Below are 23108 nucleotides of genomic sequence, written 5' to 3'. Positions count from 1 at the left end.
CGCCTGGTGATTGGCCCACGGTCACCCAAGCCAGATTTCATGCCTAAAGTAGGACTAGAACTAGAATTGGTGTGTGCACGCTTGCCCATCGCTCGAACAGGATGCGGCCCGGTACTGGGTTTTCTGAATTCCTCCTGATCATTGACAAATCTGGTCGGTGTCTCACCTACACAGCTTCCTCTACACCAGGGGTCGGCAACCTGTGGCTCTGGAGCCGCGTGTGGCTCTTTCATCCTTCTGCTGCGGCTCCCTGTTGCTGGTCAAGCTGCACAATTGATTGGGCTTTCGGCTAGGACAGGCAGAGGAACAAGATGCCTCGCTAGGAGGAGAGACGATGATGGGGGAGCCGACTTCCGGTCAGCTCCAGAATTGAACAGGGACTTCCGGTTAGGATCTTTGTGGCTCTTTTTGAGTGTTTAAGATTGCCGACTCCTGGTCTACACCAGGGATGTCAAACTTGATTTCATTGAGGCCCCAATCAGGGTTGTGTTTGACCGGGCGGGAGGGGGGGGCGTGGCCAAGGGGGGGGGTATGGCCAGCTTGACGTCACTCATGTCGGGGGCGCCTGTGGGGGCCCGAGTGCTCTGCCAGTGAACACGGTCTCCCGAGCTCCGTTTTCGGTTGCAATGGCCTCCTGCAACCCTCTGCCAGCAAAAACGGAGGTCGGGAGGGCCGCGTGTGGCCCTCCCGAGCTCTGTTTTCGCTGGCAGAGGCACCTCAGGCTTGTCCTTCATTGTTTCCAGGGCAGCCCCGCGGGCTAGATCTAAACACCCCCGGGGCTTTGAATTTGACACCCCTGATCTACACCCAAGAGGCCTTTCCCGCCCAGTAGTAAAACAGAAAACCGTTTTCCTGCTCTGGAGGTGGTCATCGTTGATTTATTTCTTTATTTAGGTGCGAGAACAGCGAGACCACGAGGAGATGCCGAAGGACGCAGAGGATGTGCCCAGCTGCAGCTGCAACGCGGCACTCGCGCAGCCTGTGGTTTCAAACACACAAAGCGCCTCAAGGACACGGGCGGGCCTCAGCAGAGGAACACGGCAGGCTTTGACACACACACACACATGCACGCACGCACACATATGCACGCGCACACAAAAATAGGGAGCCGGGTCTCCTTCGCCCCCACCCCTGCTGCTCCGTGCTCCCGACTTCCGCAGGGGGTCTTCCGTTCCAGCCGCTTGTGAAAAGCCTGCCCGGATGCCAGCCGTCTGATCCCAAAAATATCGGTCTTCCGAACGGTGGAGGAGAGGGAAAAAAAATGGAGGGGTTGTATTTTTTTCTTTCTTTTTTTGGAATTCGGTTGTTTTTGTTTCTCACAACTTGGTCCCCGTCGGGGAAGGGAAGTACGGGCGGCTTCAGTTTTTCAGGATGGTTTCGTAGGCTTGGAAAACGTGCTGGGTGACTTCGGGCGCGCGGCACTTCAGGGAGAGCTGCAAGAGAAAGAGAGGGAGATGAGGAGCAGCAGATGGGAGTCCTCGGAGGCAGCGGTGACGGGGTTAGTGAATCGGAAAGGGGGTACAAATGCAGAAGGGGGGAGGGGACGGAGAGGGAAGGGGGAGGCCCAGAAAAAGCTCGAAGATTAAAAGGTTCGGCCAAGTCGTTCAGAGCGGAGAGCGAAAAGCTAGCAGCTGCTGTGAACAAACCGACTATTATTTACCTATAACAATAGTCCGTAGACTTATATACCGCTTCACAGTGCTTTCCAGCCTTCTCTAAGTAGTTTACAGAGTCAGCCCCCAACAATCTGGGTCCTCGTTTTACCGACCTCGGAAGGACGGAAGGCTGAGTCGACCTTGAGCCGGTCAGGATTGAACTGCTGGCGGTTGGTAGAATTAGCCTGCCATACCGCATTCTAACCACTGCACCGTGACCGTAATAGAGCCCGCCCATCACGGTCATCAATTGTGATAAGTCATAATACGGGTCGGTTATATCTGATTTTATGACCTTATTTGCGGCAGTCGTTAAGTATAAATGGCATTAGGCAAATCAATGGTTTGTTATGGGCGCAGTTTAGCTGAAAACAGGAATAGCACCAGCACTTAAGACTTATATACCGCTTCACAGTGCTTTTACAGCCCTCTCTAAGCCGTTTACAGAGTCAGCCTCTTGCCCCCAACAATCTGGGTCCTCGTTTTATCGACCTCAAAAGGACAGAAGGCTGAGTCAACCTTGAGCCTGGTGAGATTCGAACTGCCAAATTGCAGGCAGCCAGCAGGCAGCAGAAGTAGCCTGCAGTCCTGCACTCTAACCACTGTGCGGCGGCGGCTCAAGAGAACATCGCAGGTAGTCCTCAACTTACGGCCACAACAGAGCCCGGATGTTAGGTTGCTAAGTGAGAAATCCGTCACGTGAGCTTTGTCCCATTTTAGGACTTTCTCGCCACGTTCGTTAAGAGAATCACTTCAATTGTTAAATTAGCGACACGGTTGTTAAGTGAATGGTATAGGGTCTCCTGCTTGAGCAGGGGGTTGGGCTAGAAGACCTCTGAGGTCCCTTCTAGCTCTATTCTGATTATGTCGGCTGGCGGCCCCCAGGGGTAGATCCTTCTCTGTGGGGGCTCCTACCCTCTGGAACGAGCTTCCCCCCGGGTTTACGCCAAATACCTGACCTTCGGACCTTCCGCCGCGAATTAAAAACATACTTATTTATTCGCGCGGGGCTGGCTTAAATTTTATTGGTTTTAAATTTTATTGGTTTTAAATTTTTTACTAGTAATTTTTAGTGGGTTTTAGTTTATGTTCCAAAGTTTTAGGCCATTATGTAATACGTTTTTTAATTCGTATTTTAATTGTATGTTATATTGTTTGTTTTACTTGGCTGTACACCGCCCTGAGTCCTTCGGGAGAAGGGCGGTATAAAAATTGAATAAATAATAATAATAATAATAATTTACTTATTAGATTCTCTCATGAATTTGTCCCCATCGGGAAATTTGTCAAGGGAGTTTTCTCCCATTCTAAGCCTTTTCTTGCCACGTTGGTTAAGCGAATCACTACTGTCATTAAATGAGTAACCCAGTTGTTAAGTGAACCTGGGCTTCCCTGTTGACTTTGCTTGTCGGAAGGTCGCAAGAGTTGCTTTTTCAATTCCAATGGACACTAAATGAACGGCCATAAGTTGAGGACTACCTGTCGTGGAGCTCAGGGTTGAACTGTGGAGTGTCCATCAGTGCTATAAGAGAATGGCGTTTGCTCTCTTGTCCCGTGCCTCCTAACACTGATGATGTTATTTAGTTGGGTCATGAAACGTCTACAAGAAGGATGCCAAATCAACTGTTCTTCCGTCCCCCTGGCTTCTTCCGATATCCTTTTCCAACCCCAGGAGCAGGAGCCGAACTCCCAGAATTCTCAAGGATGGCCAGGTTGGAAAAGGAATTCTGGGAGTTGAAACCTGCACACCTGGGGGGGGGGGAAGGTAGAGACAGGAAGGCCTGAATGTTTGCCCATATTCAAAGATGCTCAGCCTTGGGAGAAACCTATTTGTGCAAGGTAAATGAATCCCTTCAGTTGTTAAGTGAGGAACACGGTTTTTAAGTGAATCTGGGCTTCCCAATGGCTTGTCAGAAGGTTAGGGTAGTCCTGGGACACTGCAACCCTTCCCGAATATGAACCCCTTATCCAGCATCCGAACGTAAATCACGTGACCACGGGGACGATGCTACGGTCGTTAAGTGTGAAAAATGGGCCTCGCTTTTTCCCCCGGTGCCGTGGTCACTTCAAACAGTCACTAAATGGACTGCTGTAAGTCGAGGACTATCTACATGGCTGCACGGGAACGTCAGATTCTGCCCGACTCTGCTGCAATCGGGCATCTCTTCGCAAACGTGCCCTTTCATTTCGACCAAATGGGAGTCGAGGGTTTCACTTTCCAAGGAGATCCGAGATGAGGCAGGTCTGACAGTATCCTCTAAATTTCTGCTGTCTGCGATTGCCTGACCCTTTCCCACGTCCCGATGACAAAAAAAACAACAACACACAAAACAAAACCCACAAACCCCAGCTGTTTCCTAACTTGCGTTGAGCAGAGGAAAGGCATTTTTGCAGTCAGGGGTATTAAAAGCCAGGCTGGAACAGTATGAGTTGGCCCTGGGGAGAAAAAGAGTGGCTGGCTTGCTAAAAATGGGGAAGAAAGAGAGAAGCAAAGGTATTGAGCTAACCTCTAGATCCTGTAAGTTGAGGGGAGGGGCAGGCCCGAGGGAGGGGCCGATGGCCAGGCAGCAACGGAACAGAAGGAAACAACACAAAAAGAAAAAAGAAAAAAAAAAAGAGATTATATTGCCATCCCAAGGGAAACGACAGGCAGTTCTCGACTTACAACAGTCCGTTTAGTTTAGTGACCGTTCCAGCTTCCAACGCCGCTGGAAAAAGCGTCTTGCGAGCGTTTTCCGTACTTACCCCCGTCGATCCAAATTCAGATGCTTGGCAAACCGACTCTTATTATGACGGTTGCAGCGATCCCCTTTTGTGACCCTCCGACAAGCAAAGGCAGATTCGGGGACCGCCGGATCCGCTCGACGGCCCCGTGACTCACGAAACAACCGAAAGGATTCGCTTTAACAACCGCGGCGGGAAAGGTCGTAAAACGGCCCAAAATTCAATGAACCAATGAATTTCGCTAGCGGCAGAAATTTTGGGCTCAACTGACGTCGTAAGCCGAGGATTGCCTTTACACCTTTACTAATTAATTAACCAGCCACATCGACAAAGTCACACGGTTGTTAAGTGAATCTGGCCGTTCCTGTTGACTTTGCAAAAGTGGATCATATGACCCCGGGGGAGAAACGACACACATTGCGACCGTCATAAATATGAGTCAAACTGTCAAGCTCCCAAATGTCAAATTGATCTGACCAGGGGATGCTGTACCACGGTCGTTAAGTGTGAAAAATGGCCGTGAGTCACTTTCTTCAGCGCCGTCGTACCTTCAAAAGGTCACTAAACAAACCGCTGTACGTCCAGGACCGCCTGTATTTTGTATCTTGATCAATTAAGACAGTTTTGGAACGACTGATTGAACGGATGAAAGAAATTGAGACCCAAAAGGCGGAAAGGATGCCCAAAATTGCTGGATTCCCCACCCAACTGGACCAAGAAAGGAAGCCATACCGTGAAGTTAAGACTCCCGGGTTGAATTCTCAGCTCAGCCAAGACGCAAATGCCGTTGGTGAGCTTCAGGGATTGGTATAACATGTCCTGTCCTTCCACGTTCCTCTTGGCGATGGTGAAGATGTTGTTACCTTGCAGTTTGCCGCTCGCAGCATCTATCCAACCGGAAAAGAAGCAAAATAGTTTTAATTATTCACAGATACCTTGAAAACAGTTCAAAGTATTTGTCGGGGTCCCATGGTATTGTCTGGGTCCCATTTCGTTTGACAGAGAAATAACAAATCATTATCATCATCATCTCCTTTTAACGACCCTCCCCCCCATAATCCCTTGCGGGGTGGAGTCTTGGGCAAACGAATGGAGCGGAGTGTTTTCCTGGCCAGATGCTTTTGCTGTCGCCAGTACGGAGTTTTGTTCGGCAGATGTATTCTCATTGTGCCCAGAGAGAGAAATATCTGCCTCTACCTAGGATCGAACTCACAACCTCCTGATTTTGAGGCGAGAGCTCCACCTCTAGGTCACCCCACCATTCCTGCAAAGGGCATTTATCATCATCATCTCCTTTTAATGAGCCCATAATCCCTTGCGGGGTGGAGTTTTGGGCAACCGAATGGAGCCGAGTGTTTTACTGGCCAGATGCTTTTCCTGTCGCCAGTACGGAGTTTTGTTCGGCAGATGTATTCTCATTGTGCCCAGAGAGAGAAATATCTGCCTCTACCTAGGATCGAACTCATAGCCTCCTGATCGTGAGGCGAGAGCTCTACCTCTACCACCACTCATAGAGAAATAACAAATGTTCTGATAATAGTAGTAATAATGAAAATCGTAATAATAATGATAACTATGTTAACTTATTTATCATCATAGTCATAACAGCTCGTCTTTTACTTATACATAGTAATAATCGTTCTTCTAATTTCTACCTCTTACATCTAATCACTGGTAAAAAACATACCCCATGTTGAGTAATATTCTGCATCTGCCTTATCTTTTATTTTTAATGTCAATCTATCTATCTCTGCACAGTCTAATATTTTCCAAATTATTTTTTCATCTGGGGAGGCGTGTCCTCATTTTTCCAGTAGTGTGCAAATACAATTCTCACTTCTGTCAACACATCAAGTATTAAATATGTAGTCCGTCTGTTGTAACTTTTCTGGTATTATACCTAACAAAAATAATTTCTGCCTTTAGATCTATATGTTGCTTAATTATCTTTTCTAACCACATATTTTTGTCCAGAATTTTTTTTGCCTTCACACATGTCCAGCACATATGATAATAAGTACCTGGAGTCTGGCGGACATATTTTTAGAGCAAATTTTGGAAAAAACAACAACAAAGTGACTCCTGGCCTGGGGCCAAGATGGGCTCGAAAAATGGGCTTCCCGGATTTTAGATGTTCTTTGAAGTTGCTGGTTTAGAATAACAAGAGTTGGAAGGGACCTTGGAGGTCTTCTAGTCCAACCCCCTGCTTAGGCAGGAAACCCTTACACTACTTCAAACAAATGGTTAACCAATCTCTTCTTAAAAACTTCCAGTGTTGGAGCATTCACAACTTCTGGAGGCAAGTTGTTCCACAGATTAATTGTTCTCACTGTCAGGAAATTTCTCCTTAGTTCTAAGTTGTTTCTGTCCTTGATTAGTTTCCACCCATCGCTTCTTGTCCTGCCCTCAGGTGCTTTGGAGAATAGCTTGACTCCCTCTTCTTTGGGGCAGCCCCTGAGATATTGGAAGATGCTATCATGTCTCCCCTGGTCCTTCTTTTCATCAAACTAGACATAATCCAATTCCTGCAACCGTTCTTCATATGTTTTAGCCCCCAGTCCCCTCATCCTCTTGGTTGCTCTTCTCTGCACTTTTTCTAATGTCTCCACATCTTTTTTAGATCGTGGCCACCAAAACTGGATGCTGTATTCCAGGTGTGGCCTTACCAAGGCCTTATAAAGTGTTATTAACACTTCACGTGATCTTGATTCTATCCCTCTGTTGATGCAGCCTAGAACTGTGTTGGCTTTTTTGGCAGCTGCTGCACACGGCTGGCTCATATCTAAATGGTCGTCCATTAGGACTCCAAGATCCCTCTCACAGGTGCTACTGTTGAGCGAGGTTCCACTGATTTAATCGTTCGAACTGTCAGGAAATTCCTCCTTAGTTCTAAGTTGCTTCTCTCCTGGATGAGTTTCCACCCGTTGCTTCTTGTCCTGCCCTCAGGTGCTTTGGAGAATAAGCTTGACTCCCTCTCCTTTGTATGTTTTAAGATGTGTTTTAAGAAAGCAGCCGGCATCCAAAAAACGATTGCTGGATCAGGATGGGTCACACTCCCTGCCAGCAACTAGGAGAATGTTTCCAGGTTCCAGCCTATTTTTTTTTAAAAAAATTCAGAACATTTTGGGAGGGGGAGTTTCTGGCTGGGACAGTCCGTTCTGTGCAATGGGCCGTTCAATGCATATTCAAGACGGGTGTTGTGACTTTAGCCTCCGAACCTGGCCCCATGCCCGAAAGTTACTCAGGAAGTGAGGGGGAAGGGCCGGTAAGGCTTACCTCGGGAGCACCGATTCCTTTGGCTCGGCTCCAGGAGCCAGAACCAGACCAGTCGGAGGACGTAATGAGGCCGTCATCCCCCAATTCCTCCCTTCCCCAGGCTACGCCTTCAGACCCAGCTGATAATAATAATAATCAAGCTTCAGAAGATTAGAGAGGCGGCGTCATCAAAGGGAAGGGTGGGGCAGGAGCCCCACCCCACAGGATATATAAGGAGCTTTGGGACTGCTCTCAGTTCCACGGGAAGCAAAAATTAGCTGAATCGTTTCAAAAAGAGCTGGAAGTCTTGCTACGTGAGTCATTTGTTTGAACTTTGGCAGGCAGCTGCGATTTCTCTGCCAGGACTGATAAAGAGCCGTGAATCCATTGGCTGAAGGCCAGCTCGTGGGTCCAAAGTGGGGAAGGAGACAGAATAACGGGTGTTTTCAAACAGCTGGAAAAGTTGGCCGTAGCCTTATTCTCCTCTCACCTGCGCTCAGCGGACAGTCTTTAATCTGGAACTGGGCTTCGTTCTCGTTGGGAATGTCCTTCCACGTGGCCAGGAACATCTGCCGTTCTAGGCGGGGGGAAAAAAAGGAAGAAAGCCAAAAAAAGAGGAATTTAGAAACTTGCAAATCACGCTCGGCCGTTCTCAAGACGTATTGGTGCCCCGCTCCCAAAACAAAGAAAAAAGAAGAAGAAGGAGGAGGAGGAGGATATACAGGTAGTTCTTGATTTATGACTGTTCGTTTAGCTGGGGTTCAAAGTGACAAGGGGACGGGAAAAAAGTGACTTAAGATGGTCCTCGCAGTTACGACCACTGCAATGTCCCTGGAGGAGATGGCCAGGGAGGGGAGGGTCAAACGTGTCATCAGCCATGAGTCCTTGCGTGCCCACAAGAGACATAAAGTTTCTTGCCTTCTTTCGATTCTTGCCGGCCGCTAATTTCCCTTGGCTGCTAGTAGTTCAGATTCTTGTGCAGAACTTAGCGCTTACAATAAAAACCTTAATTCCCGTTCGATCTGTCGGGAATCTCCTGGTTTTCCTGGCGCTTGAGAAGTCAACTTACGACGATTCGTTTAGTGACTTTTCAAGGTTACAACGGCACTGGAAAAAAAGTGACTCAGGACCGTTTTTCACCCTTACGACCGCTGCAGCACCCTCGTGGTCGCGTGATCAAAATTCGGATGCTTGGCAAATTGGCTGATATTTACGACGGTCTGCAGCGTCCCGGGATCTACGTTATCCCCTTTTGTGACCTTCCGACAAGCGAAGTCGAGGAGGGGAAGCCGGATTCACGTAACGACCGTCTGACTCACTTAACAACGGCAGAGATTCACTGAACAAATGTGGCGAGGAAGGTCGTAAAACGGGGCAAAACTCACTCAATGGATTTCTCATTTCGCGACATCAGTGTTGGGCTCAATTGCAGTCGTAAGTCGAGGACTACCTGTAATTTGGAGAATTTTGTCACCGCCGAGCCTTCGACTTACCCATTTTCCCGTCTTCCACGAAGAGAATATATAGAGGATACAGGGTGCTGAAGTAGAAGACATCAATATTATTTTTCACAGCCACCTGAAAGCAAAAAGACAGAGAACATTTCAAGCCAATCAAAAAATGTCAGAGTTGGACTGACCCAAAGTAATCCGCCGGCTTTTGTGCCTAAGGTGGGACTAGAACTCACTGTCTCCTGGTGACTGGCCCAAAGTTACCCTGACAGCTTTCATGCCCAAGGTGGGACTAGAACTCACCCTTTCCTAGTGATTGGTCCAAAATCATCCAGCTGGCTTTCATACCTAAGGTGGAACTAGAACTCACAGTCACCTGGTTACTGGCCCAAAGCCACCCAGCTGGCTTTTATGCCTAAGGTGGAACTAGAACTCACAGTCTCCTGGTGATTGGCCCAAAGTCACCCAGCTGGCTTTCATGTCAAAGGTGGAACTAGAACTCAGTCACCTGGTTACTGGCCCAAAGCCACCCAGCTGGCTTTCATGCCTAAAGTGGAACTAGAACTCACAGTCACCTGGTTACTGTCCCAAAGCCACCCAGCTGGCTTTTATGCCTAAGGTGGAACTAGAACTCACAGTCTCCTGGTGATTGGCCCAAAGTCACCCAGCTGGCTTTTATGCCTAAGGTGGAACTAGAACTCACAGTCACCTGGTTACTGGCCCAAACCCACCCAGCTGGCTTTTATGCCTAAGGTGGAACTAGAACTCACAGTCTCCTGGTGATTGGCCCAAAGTCACCCAGCTGGCTTTCATGTCAAAGGTGGAACTAGAACTCACAGTCTCCTGGTGACTGGCCCAAAGTCACCCAGCTGGCTTTCATGTCAAAGGTGGAACTAGAACTCACAGTCTCCTGGTGACTAGCCCAAAGTCACCCTGACAGCTTTCATGCCCGAGGTGGGACTATTAACTCACCCTTTCCTGGTAATTGGTCCATCATCACCCAGCTGGCTTTCATATCAAAGGTGGAACTAGAACTCAGTCTCCTGGTGACTGGCCCAAACTGTGAAGTGCACCCACCCCTTCTCCCCAAAGATGCCATTCCCAAAGATCTTGGGCCCTCCCACCTGCCTGGCTGAGCTGCAGACCTCCCCTGCTTCCTTGCTGCCTGGCCTCTTAAAAGACCCTCCATTCCTTCCTTCTCTTCTGATGCCCCTTCGGCTCACCTGGAGATTATTCAGGGGGTCCATCTTCATGACTGACCCAACCGTGTTGAGGGGAAGAGAGATCTCCACATTCTGGTTGGGGGCGAGAGGGGTGTGGACTTGCAGAGGGGCAGCAGGGGCCAAACCGAAGCTGGAAAAAAATGGCCACGGAGACAGGCAAGCCATACATGGGTGGACGGAACCGAGAACAGCTCTAGAACGAATTATTCCCTTCCTTTATGGAGTCAAATTGCCTGGCACTGATTCCCTGCAACGTGGAACTTCCTGAACATTTTTCCTACGATACCCCGGGAATTGCTGTCAATTGCACCCCGAGCAGATGCTCTGATTTTCAACAGCAACCTGTCTATTCCTGGAAGTGTCTATGGTTTTGCTCAACCTTGGAGAACCTTGGAATTCTGGGAGTTGAAGGTCCATAGCACCTTAAAGTTCCCAAGGTTGACAAATACCGAGCATCTGGATTTAAATCAGGCAATTAAAACTGGAAACAAAGGGTGAAAATTATTGAGATTTGGAATCCCATTAAAAGTTAAAGGTAAAGGTTTCCCCTTGCACGCATGTGCTAGTCGTTCCCGACTCTAGGGGGCGGTGCTCATCTCCGTTTCAAAGCCGAAGAGCCCAGCGCTGTCCGAAGACGTCTCCGTGGTCATGTGGCCGGCATGACTCAACGCCAAAGGCGCACGGAACTCTGTTCCCTTCCCACCAAAGGTGGTCCCAATTTTTTCTACTTGCATTTTTTACCTGCTTTTGAACTGCTAGGTTGGCAGAAGCTGGGACAAGTCACGGGAGCTCACCCCGTTACGCGGCGCTAGGGATTTGAACCACTGAACTGCCAACCTTTCAATTGACAAGCTCAGCATCTTAGCCACTGAGTCACTGCGTCCTTCTGGGATTCCATTAGAAGAGCCTAATTCACAGAATTAATACGCATTGGCTAGGTCTGCATTACACAGCAGGCTAAAATAGTTACTGCTTGGATATGACACCACCAGGAAATCATAAAACCATAAGCTAGCCCAGGAAGTCAAACCCCATCTATTTCCAGATAATATATTTTGGGGGGAAAAACCTTACCTTCGTTTTCAGAAAACTGCAGCGATTTCTTAAAAATAAAACAATTAACAATAAAATGAGCATCTAACATGCGATGTTGAACCTTGAAACTGAAGAGTTCATAGGTCGGGTATTTGTATTTTTATTGTATTTTATTTGCATTGTTTATAGGTTTTTGTATAGCTTTATCTATTTAACATTGCAAGCCGCCCCGAGCCGTCCTCTGTGCTAAGATGGGCGGCTAAAAAATTAAAATAAAAAAATAAAAGAAGTAAAATAAAATATAAACACAAAAAATATAAAATAAAAGAAATAGCACAAAACAAAAAACAAAATATAAATAAAACACATAAAATAAAAAATAATAAAATAAAATAACACAAAACAAAAAATAAAATAAATAATAAATAATACAAATAATAAAATAAAAGATAAAATAAAAAACACAAAACGTAAAACATAATAAAACAAAATATAAAACATATAAAATTAAAAGTAATAAAATAAAATATGAATAAAACACATAAAATATACAATAAAAATATAAAATAACACAAAACATAAAATAAAAAATGAAATAAAATATAAATAAAACACAAAAAATATAAAATGAAATAAATAGCACAAGTATGAATAAAACAAAAAATAATAAAATAAAATAACCCAAAACAAAACATAAGATAAAAAATAAATAACCCAAAACATAAAATAAAAAATAAAATAAAGAACACAAAACGTAAAACGTAATAAAATAAAATAAATAAAAAACATAAAATATAAAACAAATAAAACATAAAAAATATAATAACCCAAAACATAAAATAAAGAAAATAAATATACATAAAACACATAAAATAAAAAAATAATAAAATAAGAAAGCAGAAAACATAAAACAAAACAAACATAAAAAATAAAAGAAATAAAAATCATAAAATAGAAGAAACTGAAAGCCCCATTCAAATTGATGGGCAGCTTCTGCAGCCTTCTCCCATTTGGCTGGCTGGGGATTCTGGGGGTTGGAGTAGGCCCCTTTGCCAGGTAAGCCTCTTCAGCCAACTTCTTAGAGAGTTTTGGCATCATCGAGCCAACCACTCAGGATAACGGCGATCATCATCAGAGGCTGCCAAACAGGTGAGGCTGTTTGAAGCTTTTTACCTGTTCCGGTTGAACTGGATGGCGAAATCCGACATGACCTGCAAGGCTTTGTTGGACAACGTGAGGTCCATGGAGAGGGATCCAGCCCGGCGACTGAATGTTCCTGAGATCTCCAGGCCTTTGGCTTTTACTGCAGGGAGCCACACCTAAAACCAGAGAAGACCACGCAAGGTTTGGCCACCAAGGTCCTCCAGAGATGTGTCCACGAAGACTCAACCAATCAGGCCAAAGGGCTCCAGAGCCTCCAGAGACTGATAGTAGTGAGGCAGAGGAACAGGAGGAGCCTGTTCCTAATGCACGCGTGAGAAGAGTTGCCAGAAGGCAAGAGCAGCTCAAGCAAAAAGGACAACTCAGGAGTAGGGCCAAGAGATGATTGGCCCCTCCCATAAAGCTTAAAAAACCAGCAACAGCGTTTGGGCTTTGCCAGAAAACAACGTTGATAGCTTCGTCTTGTTGTATTTGTTTTGTATCAGTGTCTTCTGAACTTTTGCCAAGAAAGGCCTTTGGTAGTTTGCCTAATTGGACCAAGGTTTGCGATCGGACGAATTTGTATTGGGAGGAATTTGTTTTAATTGGAGTTGAACGACGCTGGGAATGAAGTAATTCTCAGCTGTTCGAATAAAGTTTGTTTGTTTGTTTCATGGACTGAGTTTCCTACTACCTACTTGGGCCTGGGCCACAACAGCTTTAGAATGACCCCTTCTGTTTTCAACCGCAACACAAATTCTCACACCCAAGAGAAGGACTCGCCTTTATGAGATTTGGGTCAAGCGCCTGGCCCGCTGCTGCTGAGAACTTCTCTTTTGCGGCTGGGGAAGGATGGGGCGACCTCGGATTGTGGCGAGATCCGGCCAAGAGAAACCCGATCGCCCTTGTAAGCCTTTTGGCCAAGCGAGGGCTTCCAAGGGGTGTGTTGTGTCAGCGCCCCCCCGAGCCGGGGCCCCTGCCAGAAAGTGACTTGGAAAGTGAGAGGGAAGGGCCATCAGGGCTTACCTAGGGAGCACCGGCTTCCCTGGCTCAGCTCCAGGAGCCAGAGGCAGGCCAGGTGGAGGAGATAACGAGGCCTCCGTCCCCTGACTCTTCCCCCCCCGGCCACGCCTCCAGACCCGACTGATGGCAATCAGGCCTGGCTGGACCCTAGGTTTCGTAGGCAGGAGAGGCGGGAACAACAGAAGCAAGAGTGGGGCAGGCCTAGGAAGTGCTGAGTCATGGAGCCACACCCCACAGGATATAAAAGCAGCAAGGGCTGCTATACCACTTCGTGGCAAGCAAATCAACTGCTTAACTAGAGCTGAAGTAGTTTGTTCCTGGTTGACTCATCGGCATCAAGGGAGATAACAGAGACACTTTGCAGACGCTCACTAGTTTGCTGCCAGAAGCTGATAGTTGCTGGCTAATTAAGTCATCGCTCGGACTGAGGTGAGGGGGACAGAACAGGGTGCTTCAGGGGAATCCTACAAAAGGAAAGCTACTCACGGTTTTGGGAGCCACGTGGGAGCCCGACAGGTTGCTCACCCCTCCGGCCAGGTCGAAGAGGTCACCCAGCCCTCCGCCGAGGGGTCCTCCCAGGTTTGAGGGCATGACTGTACTGGGAGCTGTAAAACTGGGGCCTCCCATCTGCAGAAGGGCGAAAGGGAAGCTTGGAAGTTTGTCACGTTCATCGGAAAAGGGGTGGGGGGGTTGGGGAAACCTACTGCGCAAGGCTGGGAAGAGGAACCCCCAAATCAGGGAGCCCAGAAAATCCCTCGCTTAGGATTCCCAGGAATGAAGCCTCTTGTCCCCCAAACTGACAGGAAGTCCGGGGCTGTTCCAATGACCGACTTGGATCAGCAGATCCATCCCATTGATCAGGGGGACCCAAGGGTTGGGGCACCTCAATCATAGGCCCGCCCACCCAATTTGCCAAAACGGGAAGAGAGGGTGGCAGGCTCAAGGATGCGCAAGGGCCCGTTCTTGAAAACGAGAAAGGAGAGCTGAAACGTACCCCTTCGGGTTCTTCCCCCATCTTGAAAGAGAAGGAGGAGGTGAAGAGAAGAACAGCAGCAGCCGCAGCAGCAGGGAGAGAAAGAAAGAAAGAAAGAAAGAAAGAAAGAAAGAAAGAAAGAAAGAAAGAAAGAAAGAAAGAAAGAAAGAAAGAAAGAAAGAAAGAAAGAGAAGGGAGGGAAGGAGGAAGGGAGGAAAGAAAGAGAAAGTAAGAGAAGAAAAGAAGGGAGGGAGGGAGGAAGGAAGCAAAAAAGAAAGAGAGAGAAAGAAAGAGAGGGAGGGAGGGAGGGAAGAGAAGGAGGAGGAAGGAAGGAAGGAAGGAAAGAAAGAGAGAGAAAAAGAAAGAAAGGGGAAGGGAAGGAGGCAGTGCAGAAAGGGAAGAAAGAGAGAAAGAGAGAGGGAAGGAAGGGAGGGAGGAAGGAAGGAAGAAGAAAGAAAGAGGAAGGGAAGAAGGGAGTGAGTGAGTGCAGGAAGGAAAGAGAAAGAAAGAGAGAGGGAAGGAAGGGAGGGAGGAAGGAAGGAAGAAGAAAGAAAGAGGAAGGGAAGAAGGGAGTGAGTGCAGGAAGGAAAGAAAGAGAAAGAAAGAGAGAGGGAAGGAAGGGAGGGAGGGAGGGAGGAAGAAAAAAGGAAAAAGAAAGGAAGGAAGGAAGGAAGAAGGGGAGGGAGGGCCAGATTGGGGGGGAAGGGAGACAAGAAGGGAGGGGTGAACAGTTAGTTTGCTCAGCAACACAACACAGAAAAGCTAGCCCACGTGCTACACAGCAGCTTCGCTGGTGTGCGTGGTGTGTATCCGTGTGCAAGTGTGCCATTCTTAGCCATCTGGTTAAAACCTGCCCTGCAAGCTGGCATCAATCAAGATAGCTTTTGCTAGCCCCTAATCAAGAAGAACCTAAAAATCAGAACAGAACAGAAAGGAACAGGACGGGACGGGATGGAACAGAACAGAACAGAAACTATGGAATGGAACGGGAGAGAGAAAGCCAATTTGGTCGACTCTAGTGGATAAGGCACCAGGCTAGAAAGCAGGAGGTCATGAGTTCAAGTCCCGCCTTGGCCATGAAGGGAGATGGGTAACTTTGGGCCAGTCACGCGCTCTCAGCCCAACCCACCTCGCACGGTTGTTGCGGGAAAAACAGGAGGAAGGAAGGAGTATTAGGGATACTTTTGATGCCTTGACTTATTTGTAAAAATAATAATAATAATCATAAAGGTGGGATGCAAATAAATAGATGAAAAATAAATAGAATAGAACAGAACATATGGAATGAAATATATGGAATTGAGTGGAACAGACTATGTGGAATGGAATGGAAATGCAGAACGGAGCGGAACAGAATAGAATGCAGAATAGGACAGAATACATGGAATGGAACATGGAAAGGAATCCTACGAGCCTTCGGAGAAATTTGCAGAATTTTTTTTCTTTTCTTTTCAAAAGCCTGTCAACTTTGAGGGTCTGTATGCAAAATAATAATACACACACACACACACACACACACACACACACACACACACACACACATAATAATAATAATAATAATAATAATATTATTATTATTATTATTATTATTATTATTATTATTATTTTACAGCAATGACATTTTTACTTGCAGGGACTTTCTCTTACAAGTTTAGGTAACGTGCAACCTCTGGATATATATATATATATATATATATATATATATATATATATTTCCCCCCTTTTTAAAATTTTCTTTTTCAAAATCTTCTCCAGATTTGGAGGCCACCAACTAGGGGGCGGGTGGTGGTTAAGCAGAACTTTACCAGACTATCCAAGCCGCCGCCAAGAAGATCCACGGCTCCCATCTGTACCGACGATGTAGCAATTGGAGGGTTGCTGACCGGGGGTCCAAGGTCAAGGTTCAACAGATCCCCCAACAGATCCCCCTGGGTCGGGATGACGGCCGGTTGCTCCGAAGGCGGCACTCCAGCGGACAACGCATCTGGACTTTCGGCACTTTCGCTGCTGTTTTAACGGCAGGAAGGGGAGACGGTGGGTTTTCAATGGGAGCAGCCTTAGGAGTGGGGTTGTTGTTGTTGTTGTTGTAGACACACATACACACAATGTGCAAAAAGCCCAAAATAAAACAGAGCGGGCTGCACGAGGGACAAAGTCTCCGTTCCAATGCTGCCTCCATTGCGAAGCTTGTAGAATCACTCTGAACCGATCTCTGGGCCAGTATTTCTCAACTCTGGCAACTTTTAAGATGGGTGGGCTTCAACTCCCAGAATTCCCCAGCTGTGCTGTCTCTGTGGGCACACGAGCCGTTGCCCCGGTTCCGTAATTTAATGCGCCGCGCCCAACCCATGCATGCGCGCGCCCCTGTGCTCCCCCCGCTTCTGGCACATGATGGCACGTTGGGCGTGTTTTTCGCCCTCTCCAGGTTCCAGAGCCTTTCTAGGAGCCTGGGGAGGGCGAAAACGGCCTTCCCCACCCTCCCGGAGGCCCTCCGGAGGCTGGAAGCAGCTCGTTTCCTGACTTCCGATGGGCTCAGAAGGCCCGAAAATCAGCTGGACAGCATGCGCATGAATGCCGGAGCTGAGCTAGGGCAACGCTTGTGTGCCCACAGATATGGCTCCACGTGTGCCGTAGGGTCGCCATCACAGTTCTAGCCCCCCTTCACCATGGAAGAGCTTGAAGTTCGATTCCTCTCTCTCAGCCCAAATGCCACCAGGTTCACTTATTGGGGCTGGGAATGGGAGGATCCAGGTTCTAGTCCCTTCTCGATCTTAAAGTCACCCAAGCGGACTTGGAGCCAGTCCTTCTCTCTCAAGCCAACAGGGGGCGAGGGATGTATTGATGACGGTGTTGGATCAAAAGTGGTGAGAACCAAATTCTGGTCCCACCTCAGCCCTTGGGAAGCTCCACGAGGGACTTCAGGAGAGTCCTCCTTCTCAACCCCAAGAGCCACCATGGAGGAGTTCCTTAAAAGTTCTCAACTACCGTGTTTCCCCCAAAATAAGACCCGACTGGAAAATAAGTCCTAGTGTTCTGTCCCCCTCGCCTCAGTCCGAGCAATGACTTAATTAGCCGGCACTATCAGCTCTGGCAGCAAACTATCGCTTCTCCGAACTGCTTAAAATTTCCGCTACCGGTTCTCCAAACTGCTTAAAATGTCCACAACCGGTTCTCCGAACTGCTTAAAATTTCCACTACCGGTTCTCTGAACTACTCAAAATTTCCACTACCGGTTCTCTGAACTGCTTAAAATTTCCAGTACCGCTTCTCTAAACTGCTTAAAATTTCCGCTACCGGTTCTCTGAACTGCTTAAAATTTCCACTACCGGTTCTCCGAACTGCTTAAAATTTCCACTACCGGTTCTCTGAACTACTCAAAAATTCCAGTACCGGTTCTCTGAACTGTGTAAAATTTCCGCTACCGCTTCTCTAAACTGCTTAAAATTTCCGCTACCGGTTCTCTGAACTGCTTAAAATTTCTACTACCGGTTCTCCGAACTGCTTAAAATTTCCACTACCGGTTCTCCGAACTGCTTAAAATTTCCACTACCGCTTCTCCGAACTGCTTAAAATTTCTGCTACCGCTTCTCCGAACTGCTTAAAATTTCCGCTACCGTTTCTCCGAACTGCTTAAAATTTCCGCTACCGCTTCTCCGGAACCAGTCAGAACCCGCTGGATTTCTACCCCTGGTGTTGTGTCTCACCTCTCGCCCCACCTCACAGGGTTGCTGTTATCACGAAAAAAAGGGGGGGTGTGTTCGAATGCGGAGTCAGGTGACCAACGAAATCAGCGGGGGATTTCAGAGTCCGACTTACGAGCCTGTCCGGGGAGGGAGGCTTTTGTGGATGATGCCTCTGCTCCCCTCCACGAACGCGCTGGGGGGCTTGTGGTAGACCGAGGCCAGCGTGCCGATATAGCAGATCAACTCGTCCAACAGGGTGGGTTCGATCAGGTCTGTCTCCTCGGAAATGAGAGGCTTTTCGGCCAAGACCACCTCCTTCGCTGCCACGGGATCGGTGGAGAGCAGGCGCCAGTAGATGTAGCCCCGGTCCCTCAAGTCGGGGTTATCTGAATCCTACCAGGTTGGGGGAAAAAAGGGGGGGAGAGGGGGGGAAATGATTTACAACAGTTCATTTAGTGACCGTTCAAACGGAGTGGTGCGGTGGCCTACAGGTGGCACTCGCGCCTCCCAATCAGGAGGCTGGGAGTTCAATCCTAAATAGAGGTAGATGTTTCTCTCTCTGGACACATTTGAGAATATATCTGCTGAACAAAACTCCGTACCGGCGACACGAAGGGCATCCGGCCAGTAAACACTCAGCTCCATTCAGTTGCCCAGACTCCACCCCACAAGGGATTACGGGGTCGTTAAACGATGATTTAGTGACTGTTTGAAGCTACCCTGAAAAAAGTGACTTAGCACCATTTTTCACACTTATGTCCCTTTTTCGCATTTACGACAGCATCCTCAGAGTCACCTGATTTTACAACCGTTCATTTAGTGACCGTTCAAAGTTATAACTGCCCTGAAAAAGGGCTTTGGACAGGTTTTTCGGGAGCCGGAAAGGGACCCTCGCGGAGGAGCAGCCGGCAAAGAGCTTTACCTGCGTGGCCAGACTCAACACCTGCTGCACTAGCTCTTGCGTCTCGGTGGGCTTCTTCAGAAAGAGCTTCACAATGGCCGTCAGCAACTGAAGCTGGACCTGAATAATAGAATAGAATAAGAATAAATAATAATAACAGAATAAGAATAATAACGGACGGACGAACGGAGGAAGAAACAGATCCGAGGTTAAAGGAAGGCAGCTGGTTTGTTTCTTGCTAAAGGCTCAGACGAAAACTCCAGGAGGAGGTACTCGGAGGGGGGGAGGTTGACCCCCACGCAGGAGAGAAAGAGGGAAGTCCTTGTCTCATCAATGTACAACTGATCTTCTCACTGCAGAAGTCCTTAAATCAGCAGTCGCCAAGCTTTCCAGTCTGTCTGTTACCTATCTACTATCTATCATCTTTCTATCTTTCTGTCTATCAACAATCAGTCTATCACCTATTTACTATCTATCAATACGTCTGTCTCTGTCTGTCTATCATCTATCTATGCCACCCACCTGTCCATCGTCTATTTGTCTATCATCTATCTATTCCATCCATCCGCTATCCATCCATCTATCCATCATCTATTAGTCTGTCTTTCTATCATCTATCTATTCCATCCATCCATCCATCCATCCATCATTTATCTATGTCACCCATCTACCATCCATCCATCTATCCATCATCAGTCTTTTTTTCTATCTATCTATTCCATCCATCCATCCATCCATCCATAATCTATCTATGCCATCCATCATCTATTAGTCTTATAATCTATCTATTCAATCCATCATCTATCTATGCCACCCATCCACCATCCATCCATCTATCCATCATCTATTAGTCTTTTTTTCTATTACCTATCTATTCCATCCATCCATCCATCTATAATCTATCTATGCCATCCATCCATCCATCCATTCATCCATCCATCATCTATTAGTCTTATAAGCTATCTATTCAATCCATCATCTACCTATGCCACCCATCCACCACCCATCCATCTATCCATCATCTATTAGTCTATCATCTATCTATTCCATCTGTCCATCCATCCATCCACCTACCTTCCCATCCATCATTTGTCTGTCTGTCTGTGTCTGCCTGCCTACCTACCTGTCTGTCTATGCCATCCAATCATCCACCTACTATCTTATTCTGTCTGCCTATTAATCTAATTATGTATACACTAAATGGAAGTTCGTACGTCGAGCACCACCCGTACTCCAGCTCGTTTGAGGCACACCCCCCCCATTCCTCCTCCTTCCCCCACATCCCAGTTCCCAGACCTAATCCGCTGAGGCCCGGCACCTGTGTGCTTTCATCGTGGAAGCCCTCCAGGAAGCTCTCTAGCAGCTCATCCGCGTTGTCGATGCGCTCCGCGTATTCTCCCACGATCCAGATCATGGCGGCCCTGGCTTCCGGTTCGTCGAGGGAGTCCAGGTTCTCGCACAAGGTAGCAATCACGCTTTCGTACCTGCGAAGAGGGGAAGACCACAGGTCTGGGTCCTCATTCTACCCACCTCAGAAGGATGGAAGGCTGAGTCAACCTTGAGTCAGGAAGGAAGGAAGGAAAGAAGGGAGGGAGGGAGGGAGGGAGGAAGGAAGAGCAACAGTATGTTGACTTATATCCCGCTTCGCAGTACTTTCCAGTCGTCTCTAAGCGGTTTACAGAGCCAGCCTCTTGCAAACCCCAACAATTGGGGGGGGGGGGTCCTCATTTTACCCACCTCGGAAGGAGAGATTTGAACTGCCAAATTGCAGGCAGCCGGCAGGCAGCAGAAGCAATCTACGAAGTACTGCCTTCTAACCACTCATCCCCCCCCCCCCCAATAAAGTTGCAGTAGATTTTTCTAGAAATCGTCTGCTCCTATTTGCGAGTTTCTCGAAGCCTGGGGAACTCTGAATACTTGAAATGCCTTTCAGCCCGATTCTGTCCTGCTCCATCCTCTGGCTCCAGCTCGCCAGATTGTTTATCGGTTAAGGGTTACAGTTAGTTAGGCAAATCCACAATTCCTCAGCCAAGGAGAAAAAAACAACAAAAAAAACCCGGTTCCTACTTGTTCGGGTATTTGCGGAAAATGTCCTTGATGACCACAATTGCTTCCTGCACCACGTAGTTGACCTTGGTCTGGATGAGATCCAGCAACGTGCTCACACACCGTTCGGCGGATTGCTGAAAAACGGGAAAAAGAGGAAGGAAAAAAAACAAAACAAAACCAGCCTGGGTTAGCCAAGAAGTTAACGGGAAGGGGAAAAACAAGGATACATCCGTGCTATCCTGCAGCGAGAATTTCGCTGGGGATATGGGGGTTTGCAGTGTGTGTCTATTTTGTGTGTGTGTGTGTGTGTGTGGAGTTAACACTGTTGTGACGGGGTTAATTTCGGTACCCTTCCCAGCGTCACTGCTGTGAGATGGGTGGCTCTACAACTGGGAGGGAGGGAAGGAGGGAAGTTGGGGAGGAAAAGGAGGAAGGGAAGAAAGGAAGGAAGGAGATGGGGATAGGAGGAGAGAGAGAGAGATGGGGTGGGATATTTCATATGGCTGGACTGGCCTGATTTTAAATTTTAAATTTTAATTGAATTTTGATGGGTTTTAAATTTCTGTACTTTTATGGGGTGTAATGTTATTTTAAATTTTCTGGCTAATTTGAATCAGTTTTTTAAGGGTTGTTTTAATTATTGTGTATGTTTTTGTTTGTATTTTATTTGCCTGTTCACTGTCCTGAGTCCTTCGGGAGAAGGGCGGTATACAAATTAAAATATTATTATTATTATTATGCAGAGAAGTGGAAAGAAAGAGGGAGGAGAAGGAGAAGGAAGGAGATGTTGACCTGGGCAGAGAAGGAAGGAAAGAGAGAGAGAGAAAGAGACAGGAGAAGAGCAGGGGAAGGAGAAGGAGAAGGGGAAGAAAGAGAAGGAGAGGAGGAGAAGGAGAAAGAGGAGAAGGAAAAGAGGAGAAGGGGGAGAAGGAGAGGAAGAGAAGGAGAGGAGGAGGAGGAGACAGAGGAGAAGGAAAGGAGGAGAAGAAGGAGAAAAAGGAAAAAGAGAAGGAGAGGAAGAGGAGAAAAGAGGAGGAGGAGGAGGAGGAGGAGGAGGAGGAGGAGGAGGAGGAGGAGGAGGAGGGGAGGAAGAGGAGAGAAAAGGAGAGGAGAAGAAGGAGAAGGAAGAGGAGGAGAAGGGGAAGGGGAAAGGAATGGAAAAGGAAAAGGAAAGAACCTGGATTCAGGAAGCCAAAGATTTTTTTTAAAGAAACGGAGTAGCATCCTCCTCTTTATAACTCCCATAACTCTTTTATAACTCCTTCTCTTTTAGCACTGATGACGTTACCTAGCTGGGTCATGAAACGTCTGCAAGAAAACAAGCCAGCTCAGGGGCCCCCAAACAACCAACAATCCTCCTCCTCCCCCTCCTCTTCTTTCTCCTCCTCCTCCTCCTCCACTTTCCTCCTCCTCCTCTCCACAAAGCCCACTCCCTTCTAGCACTGATGACGATACCTAGTTTGGGTCATGAAACGCCTGCAAGAAAACAAACCGAGCTCGGAGGGCCCCCAAAAAAGACCCCCTCAATGATGAGTCATTCAGAGGACTGTCCTTTCTCCCCAAGGTCTCACCTCAACCTTAATGGCGCATCGGCCGATGGCCCGGACAGCTTTCCTCACAAAATCCACATCCACTTCGGTTGCGTATTCCTTTAACTCGGCTAGCACCTGCGAATGAGACCGGACGTTTTAGCGCAAATGCAGCCACTTGCTCTCTCCAAGAGGGAATGTGGGAATTTCAGGGGAAGGAAGCAAAACAAACAAACAAAACAAAAAAAAACAAAAAACCCCAAACCCCATCCTTTTTGGAAACAGGAGGAGGTGCCAGCCTGTGGGGCGAGTTCCAGATTCGCAAAATAAATCCAATAAAACAAAGGTTCCGTGAAATGCTGGGCAAGACAACAATACATTGCAAAAAGCATTTGTTCCAAATCTGATTTCTTAATAAGAAAGGAATATATTTTTTTCTGCAGGGAGGGAGCCAGGGATAGATTAAA

The 23108-nt window shown here is 47.4% G+C and overlaps 1 protein-coding gene across 4 annotated transcripts in view; it reads right to left on the bottom strand.

Moving 5' to 3' along the window:
• Positions 1-867: 867 nt before the first annotated feature.
• Positions 868-23108, bottom strand: part of AP1B1 (adaptor related protein complex 1 subunit beta 1) — a 36773-nt gene continuing 14532 nt past the window's right edge. For 3 of the 4 annotated variants that reach the window (XM_058158469.1, XM_058158470.1, XM_058158472.1), the window contains 14 exons: positions 22684-22779; positions 21131-21246; positions 20382-20547; positions 19085-19183; positions 18296-18555; positions 16285-16486; positions 14501-14521; positions 13993-14133; positions 12517-12662; positions 10309-10438; positions 9128-9212; positions 8125-8211; positions 5112-5266; positions 868-1433 (listed from right to left, as the gene is read on the bottom strand). In XM_058158469.1, coding sequence (XP_058014452.1) covers positions 1359-1433; positions 5112-5266; positions 8125-8211; positions 9128-9212; positions 10309-10438; positions 12517-12662; positions 13993-14133; positions 14501-14521; positions 16285-16486; positions 18296-18555; positions 19085-19183; positions 20382-20547; positions 21131-21246; positions 22684-22779 — 1779 coding nt within the window. In that variant the 3' untranslated portion in view covers positions 868-1358. The remainder of the gene's footprint in view (positions 1434-5111; positions 5267-8124; positions 8212-9127; positions 9213-10308; positions 10439-12516; positions 12663-13992; positions 14134-14500; positions 14522-16284; positions 16487-18295; positions 18556-19084; positions 19184-20381; positions 20548-21130; positions 21247-22683; positions 22780-23108) is intronic. The other variant, XM_058158471.1, reaches the window with a different exon arrangement.

Source organism: Ahaetulla prasina, chromosome 15 (genome assembly GCF_028640845.1).
Source record: "Ahaetulla prasina isolate Xishuangbanna chromosome 15, ASM2864084v1, whole genome shotgun sequence".
Lineage (NCBI taxonomy): Eukaryota > Metazoa > Chordata > Lepidosauria > Squamata > Colubridae > Ahaetulla > Ahaetulla prasina.
The sequence above is the reverse complement of the archived record's forward strand: the minus strand, read 5'-3'. Positions and strand labels throughout refer to the sequence as shown.